This window comes from Stenella coeruleoalba (genome assembly GCF_951394435.1).
Source record: "Stenella coeruleoalba genome assembly, chromosome: 9".
Classification (NCBI taxonomy): Eukaryota; Metazoa; Chordata; class Mammalia; order Artiodactyla; family Delphinidae; genus Stenella; species Stenella coeruleoalba.
Window position 1 is genome coordinate 24002738 of NC_137155.1, and position 23992 is coordinate 24026729.

The 23992-nt window shown below is 34.2% G+C and overlaps 1 protein-coding gene across 1 annotated transcript in view; it reads right to left on the minus strand.

Annotated features, from left to right (window-relative positions):
- Positions 1-23992, minus strand: part of LOC307191510 (cadherin-23-like) — a gene marked incomplete at its 5' end in the record, with an annotated part of 116232 nt that overhangs the window by 32088 nt on the left and 60152 nt on the right. Inside the window, 5 exon segments of the mRNA XM_079931637.1 lie at positions 14910-14956; positions 15496-15720; positions 16463-16568; positions 22050-22065; positions 22067-22204. Coding sequence (XP_079787763.1) covers positions 14910-14956; positions 15496-15720; positions 16463-16568; positions 22050-22065; positions 22067-22204 — 532 coding nt within the window.

Here is a 23992-nt window from a genome sequence, read left to right on the forward strand (position 1 = left end):
TTCCTGGGTAAGGAACTTTTCAGTTCCTTGTAAAATAGAATAAAAACTGCTTATCTTTTAGGTTTTTGTGAGAATTAAAAGATATATTACATACAAAGCATTTAGAAAAGCACCTGTATTATCCTTAACAAATGTTAACTATTATTATTTCCTGAAAATGATAATGAAATATTGAATATTTCATAAATGAAGTATTATTTCCTGATAACGATTTTTTAAAAATTCTTTTGCAGTACTAATACCCCTACTTGTATTACTTTTCCCATTCCAGTCTATAAATAGCTTCCCCATTTAAGTAAGCAGTCTATCCACCGTCTACCTTGGATCTTTTCCTTTCTGTCTACCAGCGTGGTTAGACCGCTTTCTTATATGTAAGGAAACAATCATTGTTACTCTCTCAGGTATCACCTTTTTTCTCTCTCTCTTTTAATTTTTTCAAAGAGCCACAAATCATTTAACTTTCCAGCTGGAAATGACCTTCTAGTTCATCACTCTTGTTTCACAGATTAGGCACATATAGCCGAGAGAAGCTGGCACTTTGTGCAAGGAGCAAGGCACCTACCTGTAGAAGCAGACCAAAGTCTGAAGGGAACAGGTTCCCCGAAGCGAAGAGTGCTCTTTCCTGCCTCTATTTCTGCACCCCAGTTTACTAATCCATTCCCTACCTTTTGGATTTTTGCCCCAGAACTCTTCTAAAAATGAAGACTTTGGCTCACTCTCTTCAACATGTAAAACTTTTGATTTCCTTTTATATCTCTGCCTTCCAATACAATTAATATATTGTTTCCTATTTTGATTCTCATTTTAAAATGCATTCTTTTTTGTCTTACTATCTAAGAGAGAGATATCTTACCAAATTCATTTCAACTTCATTTCTCACTAAACTTCCACCTTTGGTGACTAAATTCTCTCAGTTGGCTTCAATCATAACATCATTGCAAATCATTTTCAAAATAGCTTCATCGATTCAACCTGTATTTTTTGAACCCCAATAATGAGGCAGGGCCTGTGCCACATACTGGGAATGGAATGACAAGAAAGAAGGTCTGGTCAATCTGAGGCCTCAGAGAATTATTGGTGTCCTGCAGTTTAACAACCAACTCTACTTTCCTCCCCAAAGGACAAAAACTGATTCATAGAATTTGCCAAATTCCATGGTGTGAATACTTTGAAAATACTCCCACCGTAACTGGTATTACTGCAAGACGTTACCGAAGGCAAAGTAGGGAAGAGCCATTAACAATGGGCTCTTGTGAGTAAGTATGATCTGTCTCTCTAACATGTCAGTGAGCTTATGAATGTTAAACAAAAAAAGCACAAATAAATAAGTTCTTACAAACTACATAAATGCTGTGTCCAACTTTGACTTCTTTCATAAGGATTTACAAAGGGCCTAGGTTAATTTTTCCATTATAGACCATGAATCCTCACAACAGTCATCATGTTTGTTTTTTCCCCTTATTTCAGGAAAAAGCCCAATAATTTTAAAAGATAAAACAATTGTTACTAAAACTATTATTTGGAAGTTAGTCACTCTTTGATCTGTGAGCACCTTTTTTGTTTTAAATTAATAAACTTTATGGTTTAGAGAAGTTTAGGTTTATGGCAAAATAGAGCACGAAGTACAGAGAGTTCCTTTATAATCCCTTTACCCACACATGCAAAACTCCCTCACTATCGACATCGTGCATCACAGTTGTACATTTGTCACAGTCCAGGCACATATAAGGACACATCATTATCCCCTAAGTCCATAGTTTACATTAGGGTTCACTCTTAGTGCTGTACATCTTATGGGTATGGACAAAAGTATAATAAGTATTCCTCATTGTAATATCATACAGAATACTTTTCCTGCCCTAAAAATCCTCTGTACTCTGTCTGTTCATCTATCCTTCCCCCATCAACCTTAGCAACCACTGATAATTTTCCTGTATCTATAGTTTTGCCTTTTCCAGAATGTCGTGTAGTTGGAATTATATGGTATGTAGCCTTTTCAGATTGGTTTCTATCACTCAGTAATATGCATTTAAGTTTTTTCCATGTCTTTTGGCTTGATAGCTCATTTCTTTTTAGTGCTGAATAATATTCCATCATTTGGATATACCACAGCTTTTTTATCCATTCACCTGTTGAGGCATATCTTGGTTGCTTCAGGTTTTGACAATTATGAATAAAACTGCTATAAACATCCATTTGCAGGTTTTTGTGTGGAGATACATGTTTTCAGCTCCTTTATGTAAACACCAAGGAGTATGATTGTTAAATTGTATTGTAACAGTATGTTTAAGCTTTGTAAGAATCCACCAAACTGTGTTCCAAAGTGGTTGTACATTTTCCATTCCTACCAGCAGAGAATGAGAGTTCCCATTGCTCCACATGCTTGCCAGTATTTGCTGTGGTCAGAGTTTTGGATTTTGGCCATTCTAGTAGGTGTGTAGCAGTAGCTCGTTGTTTTATCTTGCAATTTCCTAATGACGTATGATGTTGAACATGTTTTCATATGCTTACTTGCAATCTGTATATCTTCTTTGGTGAGGTGTTTGCTCCAGTCTTTGGTCCATTTTTTAATCAGGTTATTTTCTTATTGTTGAGTTTTAAGAGTTCTTTGGACATATTGATAACAGTTCTTTATCAAATATGTCTTTTGCAAAGATTCTCTCCCAGTCTGTAACTTGTCTTTTCATTCTCTTACCTTCATCTTTTGCAGAGCAGAAATTTCTTTTTTTTTAATTAATTAAGTAATTTATTTATTAATTTATTTTTGGCTGTGTTGGGTCTTCGTTTCTGTGCGTGGGCTTTCTCTAGTTGCGGCGAGCGGGGGCCACTCTTCATCGCGGTGCGTGGGCCTCTCTGTTGCGGCCTCTCTTGTTGCGGAGCACAAGCTCCAGACGTGCAGGCTCAGTGGTGTGGCACACGGGCCTCGTTGCTCCGTGGGATGTGGGATCTTCCCAGACCAGGGCTCGAACCCGTGTCCCCTGCATTGGCAGGCAGATTCTCAACCACTGCGCCACCAGGGAAGCTCAAAAATTTCTAATTTTAATTAAGTCCAGCTTATCTATATATCATGTCTCTTGTGATGTATCTAAAAAGTCATTACCATACCCAAGGTCACCTAGCTTTTCTCCTTTATTATATACTGGGAGTTTTAGAGTTTAAGGTTTTATATTTAGATTCATTTTAAGTTACTTTTCATGAAAGGTGTAAGGTCTGTATCTAGATGCATTTCTTTGTGTGTAGATGTCCAGTTGCTTCAGTACCGTTTGTTGAAAGACTATCTTTGCTCCATTGTATTGCCTTCCATCCTTTATCAAAGATCAATTCATCTGTTTATGTAGGTCTATTCCCGAGCTCTCTGTTTTCTTCTATGATCTATTTGTCTGTTCTTTCACCACTATCACCACTGTCTTGTTTACTATAACTTTATTAGAAGGCTTGAAGTCCAGTGGTGTCAGTCCTCAAACATTGTTCTTCTCCTTCAGCATTAGTGTTGGCTATTCTAAGTCTTTTACCTCTGCATATAAACTTTAGGATCACTTTGTTGATATTCATAAAATAACTTGCTGGGATTTTTATTGGGATTGCATTGAATCTATAGATAAAGTTGGGAAGAACTGACATCTTGACAATATTGAATCTTCCAACCAAAGCATTTTGTTCGTAGGTTTTAGTGCAAATAATTTCAGCAGCAAAATTCCTAAAACTAATCTCTAATGCCATACTGAATACTGTAATAGATAAATTTTTAAAGTATCAGCATTAAAAGTTAATGTCTAAGAGATTAGATTATTCACTAATATCTGTATTACTTAAGCCACAATTATTGTACTTAAATTTCTTGCTTTTATTTTAATCTCAATTATCTATTATCTGTGTACATTATTTCCCAATGCATGCTCTAAGGAACATAGATATGCCATAAAAATTTGGTCTATGGAAAATGAGTTTGGGAACTACTATATAATACAACTTCCAACCCCCTCAGAGATTCAAAATGCATATTAACCTATTAACTACCCCAAGAATCTGAGCAAAGGATAAAAATTTTTTTGATGTGATTGGTTCTGTATTTTCTTATATGTACCTCGATCTATCTATCCATCCATTTTACATTTTGCTTAGTTCTAAATTGATCAGTGTTATTGCATTTTGTCCAAATTTTCCAAATAGCCTTCACCAAAACATATGTTTATTATAGTAACTTGGTAAATGAACATTAAATTACATAAGTTAGAGAGAATTTCAGTCCCTATATGGGACCATTCCATGGAAGTTGTTTAAAACTCAGGTAGTTGTAGTAATAGCAAAACAGAGATAGACACTGAAATTTACTTTGCATTTACTATGTCCCAGGTGCTTTTCTGGATATAATCATTCCCAAAACCTTTTAAGTGAGTACTATTGTTAGCACATGTTCCTTGTGAAGAAAGTGAGACCCACAGAGTTTCTTAAGGTATACAGTCTATAAAGGCAAAATGGTGATTACTACCAGGTGTATCTAATGCCATGTTCTATCTACTATTTTAAACTTCCTTTCCAAAATAGAATTGACCTAGATGATATACGCGATTGTTATGGATTGAATTGTGCAGCCCCCAAAAGATAAGATCAAATCCATTCCCCTGATATCTGTGAATCTGATGTATTTATGGAAATAGACTTTTTCAGATATAATCAAGTTAAGGTGAAGTCATATTGGAGTAGAGTGGGCACATAATACAGTGTGGTATCATTATAAGAAGGGGAGAAGAAACACATAGTATACTAGGATGAAGGTATAGATTGTAGAAATGTACTTACAAGCTAAGAAAGGGCAAGGATTGTTAATGACAACAGAAGCTAAGAGAAAGGCATGGAACAGTTTCTCCCCTAGAGCATTCAGGAGAACATGGCTCTGGGGATACCATGATTTCAAACTTCTAGGCTCCAAACTGTGAGAGAATATACTTCTGTTGCTTTAAACCACCTAGTCTGTGGTACTTGGTTGTGGCAGTCCTAGAAAACTAATAGCAGTATTTAAATCTAATAGGATACACTTATTGAATATTTCTTATATTTTCAGAAATGTTTACAGATTATTAGGAAATGGTTGATATAGAATATAAATCTCATCCCCAAGATTGCAATGTAATTTAAAATAATTAAAGCCATTTTCAAGTTAATGTATCTAAAATAATAATAATAATATAAAAATTCTTAAGGCAATAAATATACATGTTTTCATTTAAAAATGTGTCATATATGCTTACTTGTTATCAATTTTGCTAAAATTTAAATTAAATAAAAAACTGCATTTCTCATAAACAATATATTATAAGAAATAAGTCCTGTGATTTATTTCTCCCCCACTTGCCCATGTAATACTTAGAGAAGAATTTTAAATTGGCAAGACGGGAAATGTCATTTTATGTTCATCTTTATGTCTTTTGTTTAAAGTAATTGTCAAATTCTCTCTCTCTCAAAAAATTGTGTTTTCCCAGATACCATAGTTTCTTGTTATATGTAAAATCTTGCATAACATTGAGTCATTACCCCCAGGACAATTGTATTCCAGTAAAAATATATAAAGGATGAGGAAAAATTAGAGACAATGTTTATCTCAAGAAGTTGATCACATAAATCACTTAATATTGGAATAAAAATACCAACATAATAATTGCACAAATATTTCACCTCAATTTTTATTATCAAAGCATATTTTTTAATATTGTTGAAGCTGAAATAATTATTGCTGAAATAAATAATTATTAAATTTTATCCAGAAACTTCTGAGTTTCTTTCTATTTTATCATTCACTAACACTGGAAAAATTAGGAAACAATTAGTTAAGCATATAGTTTTACAGAAAATTAACTGGTAAAATTTTATATTGATAATTTTTTCAAGAAAAAGTTCCTTATGTAAATGTTTATGTACTCTTATAACCTAAATAAAACCATAAGCACATCCAAGAAAGCTTGTCTTGATGTTATAAAAAGGTTGTTGGTTACTCTCAAAGTCATAGGGACATAGAGCTGGAAAGAAATCTGTGAGAATTCCAACTATTTGGGAAAATCCAGCTGTCATCCAGAAAAATTCTGCATAAGGCACAATAGGCTAGACTATGTTGCAGTAACAGTTAAACCATGAAATCTGATTGACTTAACAATGAACAAGGTTAATTATTGCCTATGTTACAATCGAACATGTTAGGTGGGTCTTCTTGGAGGCTCTTTTTCAAGCAGTGACTTCCATCTTGTAATGTTTTCATCTTAAAAGATGGCCTTTGAAAATCACCTAGCAAAGGGAAAGTGGACAACTGTGCTGGAGTTTCCACGGCCAGACTTGGGAAAGGGCTTCAGCCCACATTCTAGTTACATGGCTGTAGTCTCACTGAAAAGTAGCCAGAAAATGTAGTCTTCCTCTGTCCCCAGAAAATAAAACAGGATCTGGTGAACACAAAGCAACATGTCTGCCATTACCAACTTCAAATCTACACATTTAGGGAACCACTGATAATCACATTGCTTTTCAACTTCAATAAGGCAAGTCTCTTTTGTATAAAATGAGAGAGGAAGAGATATCAGGGTTTTCTTAGGTTTTCTCCAGCCCCCAAATTCTCAAACTCAATGACAGTAAATACTAAGGCTCTAATTTTTTTTCCTATTCAGAATTCCAATTGAATTTATAGTCATATATATATTCAGCAAGTAATTAAGGAAATCCTATGCTTAATGCATAGAAATAAAAGCTGCATAAGAACGAATTCAGAATCCAAGGACTTAACAACTTAATAGAATTTAAAAAATGATCTTTATAATATAAGCCAGAAAGATTTTATTGACCAAATATAGATATAGAAGACTTTGGAACACTGAGAAAAGAGCAATTAATTTTCAATTCAGAGATCTACTAGAACTGTGTGTGTGAGATGGTTAATTTAAGTGTCAACTTGACTAGGTCATGGGGTGCCCAGATATTTGGTTAAACATTATTTCTGGGTGTGTCTGAGAGCGTGTTCCTGGATGAGATTATCATTTAAACTGGGGGACTGAGTAAAGCAGATTGCCTTGCCCAATGTGGGTGAGCATCATCCACTGCATACAGCTCCTGAGTAGAACAGGAAGGTAGAGGAAGGAGAAACTGCTGTCTTTGCCTGACTGATGAGCTGGGACATTTTTCTTCTCCTTCCCTCACACTGGGACTTACACCATTGGTGCCCCAGGTTCTCAGACCTTCAGACTCAGGCTGGAGCTACACCACCAGCTTTCCTCAGTCTCCAGCTTGCAGGCAACAGCCATGGGACTTGCAGCCTCCATAATCATGTGAGCCAATTCCTTATAATAAATCTCTTTATTTAGGAAATGGGTGGATAGCTAGCTAGCTGGCTAGATAGGTAGATATAGAGATATATATTTCTCTGGAGAACTCTAATACAGTGCTTTTTTTCTTTTGTTTCCTTCAGCTTGCATTATTTAAAATTTTTTTCTCGAAGTGTGATCTCATCCATGTTATAAATAAAATCTGTATTAAGTTAGTTCTTTATGCTATATTTTAAAGTTCTTTAAACTGTGCCATATTTAGTACATGAAAGAAATTGATTTACAGTTTCAGTTTCATAATAACATAAACAATGCAAGAAGCATTATGCTTTTTTAAAATATGCAAGCTTAGTGAATTTCATGCTGTAGCATTATTCTATAATCTGCAAAAAATAAAAACATTTGAAGTGCCTAGCCATCATATTTAAATAGTTTCTGGCCTTTGTTTTAATGATTAAATGACGAAAATCCAATCTTAATCAAGTATGTAGACTCAATAGGACAATAATTTCCATCCATTTTTTCCCCCAGTTGTGGAAATGCTTCTAGTTTATTCATTTACCAAACACTCATATGGTACTTACTATGAGCCAGTCAGTGCTTTACAAATACTCACTTTCTAAAATCTCATCTCTGCCTTCTGGGGTAGGAAATATTTATTGTCATTTTGATGAGGAAACGAGGTTTTAGTAACCTGCCCAAGAGATTCAATAACATGCCCAAGGTCACAAACACAGCTTAAACAGCATGCAACGGCATGAAAGATATTTGGCAATGCTGTCATCTCTAAATCCGTATGGATATAGTTGCTGGCTCTTGTGGTTAATAGGCATTTAGGTTAAAAAAATATATAGATCCAATATCTATTTCTTTGGCATCAAAAGCTCTCCAAGAGAAAAATAACCATGGAGAGGCAATCAACGCTTGGTAATGCTTTGTCATTTCAAATGGTTATTTCTGTGCTTTCTAACACCTTTCTGTTAGAAAGCAAAGTTAGTAAAATTTGCCTACCCAATAGACAGTTTATTATAAAACCAGATAAATTAAGTGTGGCCATTACCATGCTCTTGCATTATAGTTCCTTTGTTTTATTTATTTTTTGGCTGTGCCGCACGGCTTGTGGGATCTTAATTCCCTGACCAGGGATGGAACCAGGACCCTGGCAGTGAAAGCACCGAGAGTCCTAACCTCTGGACCTCCAGGGATTTCCCTCTAGTTCCTTTATAACCGGAATGAGTTCTAAGAGTTTGGCTACTCTTACAACCATGTTCAGGAAGAACAAAGATTAATCTACAAATGATTGACTATTAATATTTTAGACATAAAGAAAATGGCTTATATGTTTACATGTTCTAGAAATGAAGTAAGCATCTGGCCATGGGAGAGCCACCGTACTCTGGTTTGGAAATAAAGGGAATGTGTTTGGTAATAATTTCTTCAAAAGAATCACAAAGAAGAGACAGTGATGATTTACCATCTATCCTCTGAGGAAATTTATCATGCTCTTTGCAGGAGACAAAACAGCCTTCAGTATTTGTATGCAAATTCTTGTCAGTGAGTACACGCTGGTGTAATAGACAATGTATGATCATGCTAGGAAATGGTTTTCACTGCTTTTTTTACATCAGTAAAGAAATTCCTGGTTTGTTGCTCTTCAGGTCCAAGCAGGAGTGTTATTTGTGAATACTGATTTACTTACCTTGAGTGTTACTGGTGCAAAAATTTTGATTCTGACTAGATAAAAGCACATTTCCTTTTAGTTATATTCCTTGTTACTGGACAGGCTTCCTTCTATGCTCACTTTCTAATTGACATAAAGCACAGCACTAACAGCAGACTGAAGCCACTCAGGCAGGTCATATCCACCTTCAAGGACAAGTTTCTCTATCTTTTCAAAAACTTGTTTCAGATACGACGTTCTGGCTCATAAATTGCCATTTGATAAGAAAACCTGTTGAAACTTCTTTGGTGCATCTAGTCTTAGCACCATTCTTCAGTGTTCTAATATTAGTCTACTAATATGTTTTTCTAGCTTTTTAGGTACTACATGAGGCTCCTTGTCACATAAAACTGCAACTTGGTTGGATGCTTGTAATAACTTCTCAATCAGCACATTACTAAATGACCTCCAGCTTCTTTCACTGTAATAAAATAGTGCCCTTCTAAACATCAGGACCACACCTAATTTTCACTACTGTCTACTTTGTTAAAATGTTCACAATGCCTTGGTGATTTGAGACCAGGTGCCATGTAAACATTATAGTTACTAAATTCTATTTTCATTGTATAAATGATCTATTAATAATATAGTAAAAACAAAACAAAACAAAAAACCAATATAGTTATTTTCCACGTATGTTCCTTCCACAAAAGACATCCCCAAATATGCTAATATTACCTAGACTTGTTATGCAAATTTAGTATGAAGTAAACATTGTACAGTATGTTAATAATTAGTAGCTGGCATAACAATTAGCAGCTAACCAATATAAAACAAAACCATAGCATTGTCATATCATCATCTGTACCTGAGTCAGAAATAGACTCCACAACACAAGGAAGCAAACCATTCCTGGTCCTGGAGTCACCTCACAAGGTGCACTAGCTGTACCTCTCACTCAGGCCCCAGTCATTCCAGTTTACAGCTAGTGAATGGGGCATGAAATACTGTGCACTAGTGAAATTAGTACTCTGCATGTTGTGATCTTTTTTCTAAGAGTTTTAGATTTTAGATTCTGAGCTCATATTCTGCCAGGTTTTAGCTATAAGAATTTGTTGCAGTTCTGGTGGAGGTTAGGCCTCTCCTGAGAAGTTTTGATTCCATTTCTGCCAGGAACTCCTTGAAACAAAACATCCAGGACCACTTTTTTCTAACGTTCTAGTCTTGAGTTTTTCAATATCTTGCAGTGTGTATAATTCAAACCCAGTAAATTTGCTTTGAGTTTCAGGAGACATGTTTTTCCCCTTAGTTCAGAGCCCAGGCCTAGATGGGCAAGCCTTCTTGTTCACTTCATGGGGCAGTATGTTAAAGTGTCCTTTCATTTTTTTATCATTATAAAGGCCCCATTGTTATAAGGGATTCCAACTCCCTGACTTTCTTGTCCCCAAATTTTATTTCCTGTCCAAGTAGCTATGAAAATGCAAGCCTTTTCTTTATAGAGAATAAAAGATGTTCCCAAGACAATTGGCAGCTTTGATTAGCCTCTTTATTTTTTTGCCTCCAGAAATTTCCCTTAATTACTTTGGAGGTCAGTCTTCTACTTTAAAGACTTATTTGTTAAATTTTATCACACATTTCAAGGCGTTTTGTGCCAGGAGATTCTCTGGGGTATTCACTTTAAATTATAGGTGAAAATGGAAATAAATGGTAAATTGTGTAAATTGGAATCCTGCTGATTTGGGAACTCCTGGACTGAGCAGCAGCGGGAAGCAGCATCAATTTGTTATTTTATGGATTAATTTGTATTTTCTATAATTTACATTCTGAACAAGTCTGTAGATCTCACAAGCCTGCAAGGAACATCTTTCATGCTGGTACCTTAGTGAGCCGTATTCACCCTGTATAAGAATAACTGCTCCAGGCTGCAAGCTTTTACAGAGCAGAGAAATTAGTTCAAGTATGAGTATAGGCCCTGTCATATCGTTTCGCACAATACTTACATTTTATTTAAAAAGTAAGTCTTCATAGAGAAATAATATATTGGAATTTGAAGGACATGTAAAATAGTAATAGATGCAGAAGATAGTAAGGGACACATTAAATTAAGAACAAAATACAGAAGCCTGGGAGCACATTATAGTGTATGGACATCAGTAGATGAATAGATGCCATTAGGTAATGACTGTAGCCATTAGGTAATGACTGTAGCCGAGAGAGACTTTCTAATTTCCTTGGGAGGCATGGTGCTTAGGACTTATCTTTTTGTAAAACAGATAATAATTCTCCAAAGGGTTAAAATGGTTTGAAAGTTTGGTGCCCGATTTTGTCAAAGTGAAAGCATGTCTCTTCAACTTTTGCTGCTATGGAATATGGCGTTTTCCAACAAACCAGTTTATCATCATAATGCGGTTTATTATCATAACTTAAGAGTTCTCTTAGAAACATATAACCCAAGAAGATGATTATTCCAGAAAAAAGAACTGCAGATCAACTAGTCAATTGACAATAACAAATTTGAATTTGGCAATAGCTGATAACATCTATAAAATTCATCTCACTAAAACATTTTGACATATATTTTGAAACTAGTTTATCTTAGAGGATATAGCAGGAGATTGTATACAAGATTTTTGAGTGTTGCACTGGGAGTGTTTTTGATTGTCCTTTTGTTACTGCTTTAAAAACAAAGATAGGCTCTCTGTACTATGATTATTTCTATTGAAATTTACAAATGACATAGATATGATGGCAAGAAGAATATTTAATTACATGGAAATATATCCATGGCATATTTTCAAATAAAAATACAGTTTAGAAAATGACATATTTGCTATGATTTGAGATAATTTTCCATCACAGGAATTGGGAATATAAATAGTCTTTGTATTGATGCTTTTGAAAAAAATACTGGAAGAGTTTCGTGATTAAAGAATTAAGGACTGACTGCTTTTGATAACCATGCTAGGCTGGTTAATTAACCTCTGTGAATATCAACCTCTTCACACATAAAATGTGAATTTATATGCATTGCCAAAATACCCTTCAGAAAACTTGTGCCGGTTTAACTTAAATTCCCAGAGAAATGAGTTGTCCATTCCTTATATCATTTCCAACACAAACTATCATCTGCTTTTTCTTTTTCTGAGCTAATTTAATACACAAAAATAAATTAGGGTTTTTTTTTCATTTTCATTCCTCTGTTTACTAGTAAAGTTGCTAATTTTTTCTTATATAAACTTGTAATTCCTATTGAGATAGTATTTTTCTTATAATGATCTTATGGACTAAAGATATTAATATTTGAAATTCTGTTATAAATGCTGTGAATATATTTTTGTCAACTTTTTGTTTGCCTTCCAGTTTGCTTTATGCTATTTTTGAAATGCAGACAGTTTAAATGTCTTTGTAGCTAGATCTCGCAATCTTGTCCTATATGATGCCTCCTTGTTATGATGCTTAGTAGAAGTCCTTCTTCAAGTTCAAGATTTTGTAAATATTTACTTATGTTTCTTCATATATATACTTAAAGTTTATTATTTTACATTTATTTCTTGAATCTTCCTAAAGTAGGAAACAACATTCATTTTTTGCTAAAATTGTTTATTAGTTATTCTAACACCATTCATTTAAGAATTTATCATTAACCTACTATCTGATATCTTGGATCCTAGATTTCCTAGAATGTTCCATTGATCTAGCTATTATTTCTAGGAATAGCAAATATTATTTACTAGGAATATATCTTTTTATATTATAGTTTATAACATCTTTATGTTTGTTGAAACAAATTATGTTTGTCTTCGTCTGCTTGGGCTGTCATAACAAAATACTATAGACTGGGTTGCTTATAAAGAGTAGAAATTTATTTTCTCAAAGTTCTAGAGGCTAGAAAGTCTAAGATCAAAGACAAGCAGGTTTGAGTTTCTGGTGAGAACTCTTCCTGGCTTGCAGATGGTCACCTCCTTACCATGTCCTTACATGGCCGAGGGAGAAAATAAGCTTTCTGGTATTTCTTCTAATAAGGAAACTAATCTCATCAGGCCAGGGCCTCATCCTCATGACCTCATCTAATCTTATTTACCTCCAAAAGGCCTCATTTCCAAATACCATCACACTGGGGATTAGGGCTATAACATAGGAATTTTGGTAGAACACAAACATTCAGTACATAATAATATTCATCCTTCATTTTATAAAGGATGCAAATTTTTCTTGTTTGCTTTTACAGCTGAAATTTAGATTTATTCATCTAATTTTAACTTCAGCATTGTTATATTGTATTTATTTTTTATATGAGCTTCAATCTTTCTTGGAACAAACTGTAGTATAAAAAATAATTATACCGTACAGGGAATTTGGGCCTCAGTTTAGTTTTCTGAATAAAACATTTTTTATACCTTCCACCCAAAGTTTGGTTGGAAGTATCTTTAGAGGAAGGGTATTTGAATTCAGTGTCAACGTCTTAGGCAAAAGTTTACCACACTGTCTGATGGTGGGAAATGTATAGCTTTTTTCCTGGTCCCAAGAAATCAGGTATTCATTCCTAAATAAATCCTTCTAGCTCCATAAGAGAAAGAAATGTGAATGATTTTAAAGCTGAAGAACAAAGATCTTTTGTTCTATACCTCTCTGAATATAGGAGCTCACAAACAAAATGAAAAATGGAAACAATCAGTTATAGAAGTGCAAATGCAAAAGACATCTACTGAATCTTACAATGTAACTTAAAGTGCAGTTGTATTATTGAAAGCTTGCAGAAAGACAGCAGGTTCATTAGCTTATGACATTTCTGAGTCGTGGCTGAAACCACTCAGTCACTTCATTAAATTTTTCTCCACAAAGATTTTTGGCCTGGATTATTGTGCTTTCCAGACATAATGATCCTATAATGGGGATTGTAACACTGAGTCATGGGCTCCACTAAGGCTTTTAGCTCACCAAGAACACATATGAAAGTGTCCAGTATGTAGGGGTATGCATAGGCTCTGAACAGTGTTTGTGGTTTTAAATCATTTTATTAGAAGTCATTGCCTGCTTCATAGAGTCCCCTGCTGGAATTTTTACTGCTCTCAAGCATCAAGAAAGGGCACAAATAAATTCATAAGATAAAGAAAATTTGGCAGTATCTATAAAGGAGAATTTCTCCTTTTGTATAGTTCTGCCAATAAAAGTAGTGTACAGAATTGTATTGATGTAAGTCTTAAGCAAACCAAGTCAAATATGTTTTTGCTTTGAATATTTAGAAAGTATTTATAAGTTAGAAGTTCTTGCCTCTGTGCTTCATGTTTGTGAACCTCTATGCCTGATCTCTCAGAATCTTCACTAGGGAAAATATTAAAATATTTCTTAAGTGAAAACCAGAGGGGGATTAGAACAACTAGATGAGCAGAGAAGCAGTTTTGTGTGGGGAGGGGTGGTTTGTGGTACGCGGGCCTCTCACTGTTGTGGCCTCTCCCATTGCGGAGCACAGGCTCCGGACGCGCAGGCTCAGCGACCATGGCTCACGGGCCTAGCCGCTCCGCAGCATGTGGGATCTTCCCAGACAGGGGCACGAACCCGTGTCCCCTGCATCGGCAGGCAGACTCTCAACCACTGTGCCACCAGGGAAGCCCGAGAAGCAGTTTTTTTTGAAGTATCAAACAGAGTGACCTCCTAAAACTCTAGAACAGATGTTTGTTTGTTTATGGAAGTATGTGTAACAACAGAATGATTCTTGCAAAACTTCTTACATACAACTTTAGGTATCAGGCACTCTACATTGAAGTACAGATGTGTGAGACAATCAAATTCAGAATTCACACAGATTAGTTTGTATACAATGACAATTTTCTCATCATGTGTTACAGTTTTTGAACCCACATGTTACTCTCTGAATTAGGTCCATGTTGAGGAGACTGAATATGTCTCCTAAGGGGATAACAGTATTACAAGCAATGATTTATTCTTACCAGAACATTGACAGTCACCTGAGCGGTACTACTTCTCTGTCTGAGGACTGTCAGGGACAGTCTGTTATTCTCACAGCTATCTTGTACCATGATTCAGATTCCTTGTCCGGTGAACCCAATAGCTTTATCATTCCTGACACTAAAATGAAAAGAGAACTCTTATCCCAGGATCACTAAATATCTTCAATTTCTGCTAAATTATAAACGATATGAATGAACTAATCACTATAATAACAAATGGAAATGGACTAATACAAACCAATTTTGTTTATATGTTCATACTCCCAACATGTATTCCATCAGCAAAGTCATCGTAGACATTAATTCACACACCATTTATATGGAAGAAATACATGTGCATAGGCTTTCTGAAGATCTATACAGCAAAGATTAAAACTTCAGTGCTTTTCCTGCAGTAACTAAAAATTTATGGATACAGCTAACAAACCAAGGTGAACATTGCATAGTTTAAGAGAAAGCTGTTTTTTAACATTTTCCAATATGCACTGTTTCTCAATAAAATAAATTCTAAATGAGTATATATGAGCTCTTTATTTTTGTTACTAATTGATATCAGCATTTTTACAGTACGTGTCTGGCTCAATGTAAAATTTGGGGGGTGATCCTATATTGCCTCCAACAATATCGTATTTTATATTATTAAATGGCCAGTCTCCATCTGTAAACGTACTTTTTCCAACTAGGATATCAACTGGACTGTTTTCAAGTAAGCTGAAGGTAAGTGCCAATGTAATTCCACTTGGATTTAATTCATTTATACGACTCACCCTTATCATGACTGTAATAGGTGCTACAGAGAAAAAAGTACATAAAAATGTAATTAAGGTGATCATGTATCTTCTATAATTCTCATTTTTTCTTTACTTTTTAATTAACATCTAATATGTTTATATTTTAAGTGTGTAAATTTTACAAATACATCTATATTGTTAAGTTTTGTTATTAAATTATTACCTTTTCGATTATAGAGCATTTGAAAATAAGTTTAGCATTAAAACACCGTATTAACTGATTTTGAATACTTGTCAAAACAATCATATTTTATAATGTGTTTATGCATAATGGCCTATTCTGAATTAAAAATCATAGTTTCCAAAAGCAGACATTGTTTTCTAGTTGAAATACTTCATCATGACAATATAATAAAGAAATATGAAGGAAATGCAATTTACTATGAATATGAACATTAGTATTTTCTCTAATGCAAAATTAATTCCCTGAGAAATTTTTTAAACAACAACTATTTCAGAAAAGTTCAACTTTGACATTGCCTTTAAATAGCTGCAGCATGCTGTAATAGCATTTGGACATCATTCTCTCCAAATGTTCCAATTTTCATTTGGACTTTCTTTTTTTAAATAGCAGTACATATGCACTAAATAAGTTAAAATAAGTAATAATTTTATACTTTATTATAGCAGATCATCAGAATATTTACAAATGTAATAAACTTCTAATAACTAATTTCTTAAATTACTTGTTATTTTATATAACTCAGAACACTTTAATATTTCAAATTAGTAAATTCTTACTTGAGAGTACAGGACTTCCTTCATCAGACACTCTCACAAGTAATGTATATTTGAAGTGCATTCCTGCAAAAATATCATTATCATAATCTAGATGTGTAGGTCCAATTTGCAGATAAAAAATATCACATTGATGGTTACTTTTAATAATTAAGCATTCACTTTATCAGTTACATGACTCTAAAACTAAGATTTGTGAAACCTTTGGTAAAAAAAAATAAGTGAAAATAATATCCTATAGCAATGCTATTGCTATTCAATAGGGATATATTCGGTAGGAATGTGAACCACATATGTAATTTTAAGTTTTCTAGAAGCCACATTACCATCACATCAAGAGGCTAAAAAGGAAAAACCACCTGATCAGACAAAATGCAACACCCATTCAAGATAAAAGCTCTCAGTATACCAGGATTAGAGGAGAACTTCCTCAACTTGATAAAGAATATATACAAAGAACTACACCTAACATCATACCTAGTGGCCAGAAACTCAAAGCTTTCCCACTAAGATCAGGAACAAAGCAAGGATGTCCCGTCCCATCATTCCTTTTCGACATTGTTCTGAAAGTTCTAGTAGCCCACATTTTTAAAAAGTTAGAAGAAACAGGCAAAATTATTTTTAACAAAGTATTTTATTTAATCAAATATGTCCAAAATACTATCATTTCAACTTGTAATCAACACCAAAAAAATATCGATGGGATGTTTACATTCATTTGTTTGTGCTACTTCTCTGAAATCCGTTGCTTATTTCATTCTTGGAGCATATCTCAGTTCTGACAAGCCACATTCCAAGTGCTCAAAAGCACAAGTAGCTGATGGCTTCCATACTGGAGAGCAAAGTTTTATAATATAAAAACTATACATTTATTACAAAAGCTAAGATAATATTACTGTATATTCTGGCACTTTGTAATTATTACCTCATATTGTAAAATTATACTAATAGCAAAACTAGGGTTCCATGTTTGATATGCATTTGTTCACACTGATTCATTTGCCATAGACTGTATTCTTCCTATTTCATAATTCTCTTCATAAATAACTGCTCTGATGTATAATTAAGATTTGTAAAAAGTAGTCATAAATTTATTTTCACTTTTAAAAAGTGAGTTAGGTATGAGTTAGTATTAGCAAGAATAATCTCTCAGAAACAAGTTTTAAATCGCAAGCTTTGAAATCATGCAAAAACAGAATTTGAGATCCACTCTGTGTGTGAGGGGTCAAAGCGTCTCATGTTTTTGTTCTTTCACTTTACTCTCCTGAGAGGGATGTGCATGGCAGGCATGATGCATTCAGGATCTTTCATGTTAAATAAAAGGGGTAATGGTAGGAGTCTCCCCTTTCTCAGCTCATGCATAATCACACAGTCCTCAGGGTGGCCATTGCTAGGGTAGGTCTAAGGCCAACCAAGAGGGGTGGAGGAATGTGATTGTGTGCTGTGTCTTCAGTTCTTCTAAGGTTCTTTTTGTGCCTTAGCCACACTCACATTAACTATTTTCATCAACAAACAACCAGCACCTATTAGGGAGAAAAGTTATGTGGAGCAACTAGGTGATAATTTGGTGCAGAAAAGCATAGGTGAATAGCATTGTTTTCTTAGGATTCTACAACGTTTTAAGAATTATAGAAATCAAGGGCTGTAAATGAATTGTCAAATGGGAAAAAATGTTTCTGCATGAATAAACTATAATATTAGGTGGTCTCTAAACTACTTTTCAATGATAAAATTCTGTAGCCTATATTCTGAGTAGATAAAGGGAGGTGACATGAAGAACACTGATGGCACTGAACCAGATTATCAGTCAAGAAGTTAACAATCCACAGTGGTAGTGCTCCTGTTAATTTACTGTATGCTTTTTCTCATCCTAATTGCATTAAAATAATATGGAAAAATAGAAATAAATTGAGCATTGAAAAGAAATACAACAAAAATAAGAAAATATCCAGATATACAAACATATACAAAAATTCTGTCTGTCAGAGATGGCAGTGTAGTTCGCTGTAGAAACATCACTGCGAGTTGGTATTACAAGTGGTGAAAAAAATCAATGGAATCCCTACTTCACTCCAAACCACAAATTAGTTCCCCTGTGTCTAGAAAACTTAAATATGAAAGACCACTTGTTAAAATATTTATGGGAAAATGAGATATTTTCCAGAATATATCACACGAATCAATAAGGAAAACAAAACAAGAATGGATAAATATATATTTTATGCTTCACACAAAGGAAACCCCAATATTTCATGTTTTTTTCACACAGTTGATGAATATATGAAGAGAAGTACAACCTCATTACTAATCAGGCTAAAGCATGTTAAAGTATGTGAGTGTACCAGTTATTATGAGAAGGATATCGATCAAGAAAAATCCTTATACATTGCTCATGAGAGTATAATGTGATGCAACCAGTTTGGAAAACAACTTGGCACCACCTTATGTAACTGACTATTTACATACACTATGGCAATGCAGTTCTGTGCTTAAGTAGACACCCTTCCGAATGTGTTGCGTGTAGGCACCATGCAAAATTTACAGGAATGTTTATTACAACCTTAAGTGAAATCCAGAAGGAAATCCAAATCCCAGTGAGAGAATGGTTGTAGTCACACAATGGAATGTTAAAGCATGTAATGGAGCATTACAGCAACTAGGTAGGTAGGTAGGTAAAAGATAGCCAGCTAGATAGATAGATGCCATGCATAGATGACTCTTAGAGACATAACATAAGTGAAAAAATTAAGTCACAGGAGGCTGAATAGAATATGACACCACTTTTTTAAAGCTGAAGAGCTAAGCAAACCAACAATATTGTCCAGGAATATGTACATAGATGATAAAACTATAAAATCCCCCAAGCAATAACAAATACAAAACTATGTTATTGGTTGCCTCTGAAGGCCAAGTAGAGGGATGAGAAAGGGTAGTAGCACATCTGTTAGTAATGCTCTAGTTCTGAAGAAGGGTGATGGGTTCAGGGGTTCATCTTAATGCTATGTGTCATACCTTGCAGATATGTTATCTTGTAAATATCAAACATTACATCATAAAATAGTAATCAAAAATGAATTGACTAATAAAATGTATTGGGGTGATTTTTCATGTCAATACTCATTAAAGACAAATGACCTAATCAAATATGTGATTAGCAATACTAATATAAACATTCATTTTTTATTTTATTAATAAATTAAATATATTACATATGAAATAGTTCGGATTCATTATATAGTAATTCATTGTTCAACATTAAAATCACATAGCTATCACCAGTACCCCAGTGAATGTCACTCTTCAATGAATTAAGATAAATTTAGAGTTAATGGTATCTACTAGTCTATTAGAGCTTTATTCATTATTTTTACATAAAACTCTTGACGCTTATTATAAATCCCAGTTTTGAGTGAATGCTAAGACTCTTTTTTATCCTCCCATTAGTATAATACACTGCAAATGTATGGCCATCTTAGAACAAATCAATTTTATCTTTTAAAAGTATCTTAATTACGCCCCTTTGTGAGTTTAAAATTCAGACATTGTTGGAAAGCCAAATTCGAGTTCTATGTTCTCTTAATAAAGGTTTTACTCACTAAGCATTAAAATTATGTCAGTTTCTTTTCTTCTGCACACTGGCTTCTCTTGGCTTTGCTGCTCTAGTGAGATAAGAATGTTGCCATTTTAATAACCCTTTCTGAGCTTAATTACCTTTTGAAAAAAATCCTATTGTTCTCATCCCAATAATCTAATAATGTTTTAAAAAAGAAAAAGGAGGTAAACTATATACCAGTGAGTATAACATTCAATAATTTACAGGAAAATGTCGGAAAAGCCATCATGGGTACTCTGATTCAATGATTTTGCTTCTAGGAAATTTATGTGGCAGGTTTTATGGGTTTTGTCAACATTAGAGCAGGTCCAATGCAACAATCTGTTGTTTATTTGTATATTTGGTGAGCTTATTTTATTTATTATTTATTCAAGGAAATGTTATACCATGCTATTATCTTAATATTCCTAATTAAGAATATTTTTGATATTGCATTATTTTTCATCATTATCAGGTACATATTAGTACATATAGTTTCTAAGAATCTGTTTTGACATTCTGGTTATATTAACAATAACTTCTAGTTGCAAAGAATTGTGAAAATGTGGTACTGATGTATTTGGGAGTAATTTATTACTAAATCCTATCAATGCCTTACAAACCTATTTCACAGTTTAATTTTATTCATTTATAACTCATTAATTCAGTCATTAATTAACATATATCTACAGAGTACTGAACATATGCCAGGCACTAGTTTCATAACAGATTTTTTTCTTTCTCTGTTTATTTGGGGAGACAGAGATGTGATAAGGGCTTTTGTGGGAGAGATACGAAATGCTGAGAACCCAAAGAGAATCACGTGATCCAGACAAGAGGGAGAAGAAATATTAGGGATGGTTTCTTAAAAGAAATGTCTAGGGCTTCCCTGGTGGCGTAGTGGTTGAGAGTCCGCCTGCCAATGCAGGGGACACGGGTTCGTGCCCCGGTCCGGGAAGATCCCACATGCCGCGGAGCGGCTGGGCCCATGAGCCATGGCCGCTGAGCCTGCGCGTCCGGAGCCTGTGCTCCGCAACGGGAGAGGCCACAACAGTGAGAGGCCCGCATACTGGAAAAAAAAAAAAAAGAAATGTCTAAGCAAAGTTATGAAGGCTGTGCAAAAGTTTATGGGTAATTGGGTAACAAAATGCGGGGGAACATTTTCTAGTGGTATGAACAGTGTGAACAGAAGGACTGAAAGACAGAGCTGACAGTGCAGTGTTTTAAGGTCATGAAAGTGTTTCTGTGTACCTCTATTATACAGTGTGAGGCAGCAAATGGTAAGGGCATTAGAGTTAGTATGAAATGCAGTTTGGGGCTTGAGTAGGAGGCCAACTGCAAGGGCTTGTGTCAAATCCAAGGCCAAAAAACTGCTTATTACTTATGTATGTCTTACTTACTCAGACTGTGTCCAATGTCTTAGCCAATTGGTCAGATGAGCAGTTGCTTATCATAATGATATCCACACATTACCCACAAATCCTGGTTGAACACAATGCCTAACCAAGCCTGTCAATTCTATTTAAAAATATGTGAATATAGCAACTTATAGACTAACTTTGGTTTCAAAAATTGTTAAAAATAAAGTTTAGATTTACTGAATTGGTAAAATATTTAAGCTATTGTATATTCCAAGATGCAGTAATAAAGTATGCATATTCTATTTTATAGAATAGTTATTTAATATACTTACTTAATGGCAATTATGGTTACTTTAAAACAGTCCAAAGGAATAGCCAGTACTTTATCACAGAACCATTTGTTGTAGGAAATTTATAACCTTCTTAGTTCAGTTCCCAAGATCAAAATTGCATTCCAGCATTCATTCTAAGCTAAATATTTTGTTGTCAGTTTAAGGTTCAGTTGAAAATACAGGAACAAATTCTGCCATCAGCTATTTGAACTATTGTAGTTCATTAAAGATTTTATAATAATAAAAATAAAATGTTTTTCTAAGGTCAATCACAGCGCCACAGTCAGAGAGAATCTTTAAAATACTTTCAGTTCATTGTTTGAGTGTAAAGTTTTCATTTGAAAAAGTATCCATAATCAAATGGTAAGTTATATTGTTATTGGGAACAGTTCTGTCTTTATCTGTACCAGTTAGAGAGACTAAAAGAGTTTCAACTGGGATGTTTTCAGGAAGTTCAATTCTATAATAAGAAAATATGAGAAAAATGTGTTGTAGCATGTTAATTTAGATTTATGCAGATGATAATATTTAATTTAAAATATGTTTTAAAATATACTCATATTTTAAATAACTACTTCTGCCAATAATAAAGTTATAATGTTGGTGAAAATTTGTGAAAGATAAGAAAATATTTGGCATTCTTGCTATAAGGCCTAGGAAAAATGAGCTGCTATTATGTTGGATTAATAAGCAGCAAATTTAGTAACACACACGCATATATTATCACTGGAAATATGGCAGTAGTACCTCAACTTCACACATTGTCCCCATTTTAAAAACTAGAGGACTAGAGAAGTTAGATGACAATTAAAAAGACACAGACTAGAGAAGTTAGATGAGGACTAGAGAAGTTAGATGAGGACTAGAGAAGTTAGATGACAATTAAAAAGACGCAGACTGGAAAAAAGAATAAACCTTTGATTTCTTGCCTTATGCGCAGTATAATTTTCTTTGTATTCTTGGTATTTCAAACTGTCTTGTTTTTAGGAGGTTCCTTAAATTATTGAATAGTACTAGACTGGAACTAATGCTTTGATCTGCTGTATGCACAGCTCAAGCTGCAGTAGTCCTGTTACTGTCTATTAAATTTGCTTAAAAGTTAGCAGGGACTGTTAATTTTTACCAATATTCTTATGTTGCTCTCTGTATCCCAGTTTTTCTACAACTTCTACAGTTGGCTGTGGGGCTCGGGAGGAGGGGAGGATGTGCTGGCAAATGAAATATAAGTGAAAAGGCTGTGTATAAGTCTAGGCAAGGTAATTAAATATGTGGTTGGAAGTAAAAGGCAACAATATGACCAGGACAGAAGATCTAATAAGCCAGGACCCCTGAGTCTCAGCATAGAGAGGGGAGTGCCACTCACTGGAGCCAACCAAGCTTCATTACTCTTTGCATAAGGGGCAAAGAAATGCTTATTGAGTTTAGTCATTGATTTAACAAAAATTTTGTTGGTGTTACAGCAGCTAGTGTTAAATATCCTGACCAATAAAAACAGTTATATTTGTATTTTTTGTTTGTTTTAAAAGAATATTCCTAATTTTAATTACTTAAAATACATTAGGTTTGAGAAAAATAGTGGAATAAAAGGTGAGTTGTCAAATTTGTTAACAGAAAGAATGTTCTAGAAACCAAAAATTCTAATACTGTTCCAGTAAGAATCTGTAAACTACTAGCTAGAATAGAAAGTGAAAGCAAACTACAGTTGGAGTGTCTACAGAATTATTGTTTATTCTTGCCATCTCTTGTTTTTTAGTAAAATATATTTCTGGCAAAAAGTTTACAAACTAAAAGTTGATTTTCGAAGTTCAGTAGTGCAATGGCACTATTTCCATATGTGAATTTTGGACTATGTTTTGTTTCTACAAAGTTATCAAGTATATGCCAGCAATAGTATTTCTAAAATATTGTTTTAAGGGGTTTCAATACATTATTTAAGAGTGACCACTAAAGCACTTTTATAGCATTGTATAAAACATTGTTTCTACTATGTAAGTGAAAATTCTGATTAAGCAGGAGATTCTGTTGTTCATCTTGGAGGACTGTCAAAGTTCTACTCCATGTAGTTGATTTTAGTTCTATCTAGATTGTCTTCTGTTACTTGATGATATAAAGCCCACATATCTATGGTGGATTATTGCATACATTGCTGGAATGAGATATGTAATGAGAATACCAAAAAAGAGTATGTTACCAGAATACTGCCAGACCAGGTTAAGAATTTTCTGAGCAATCAGGTATTCTGAAGGGA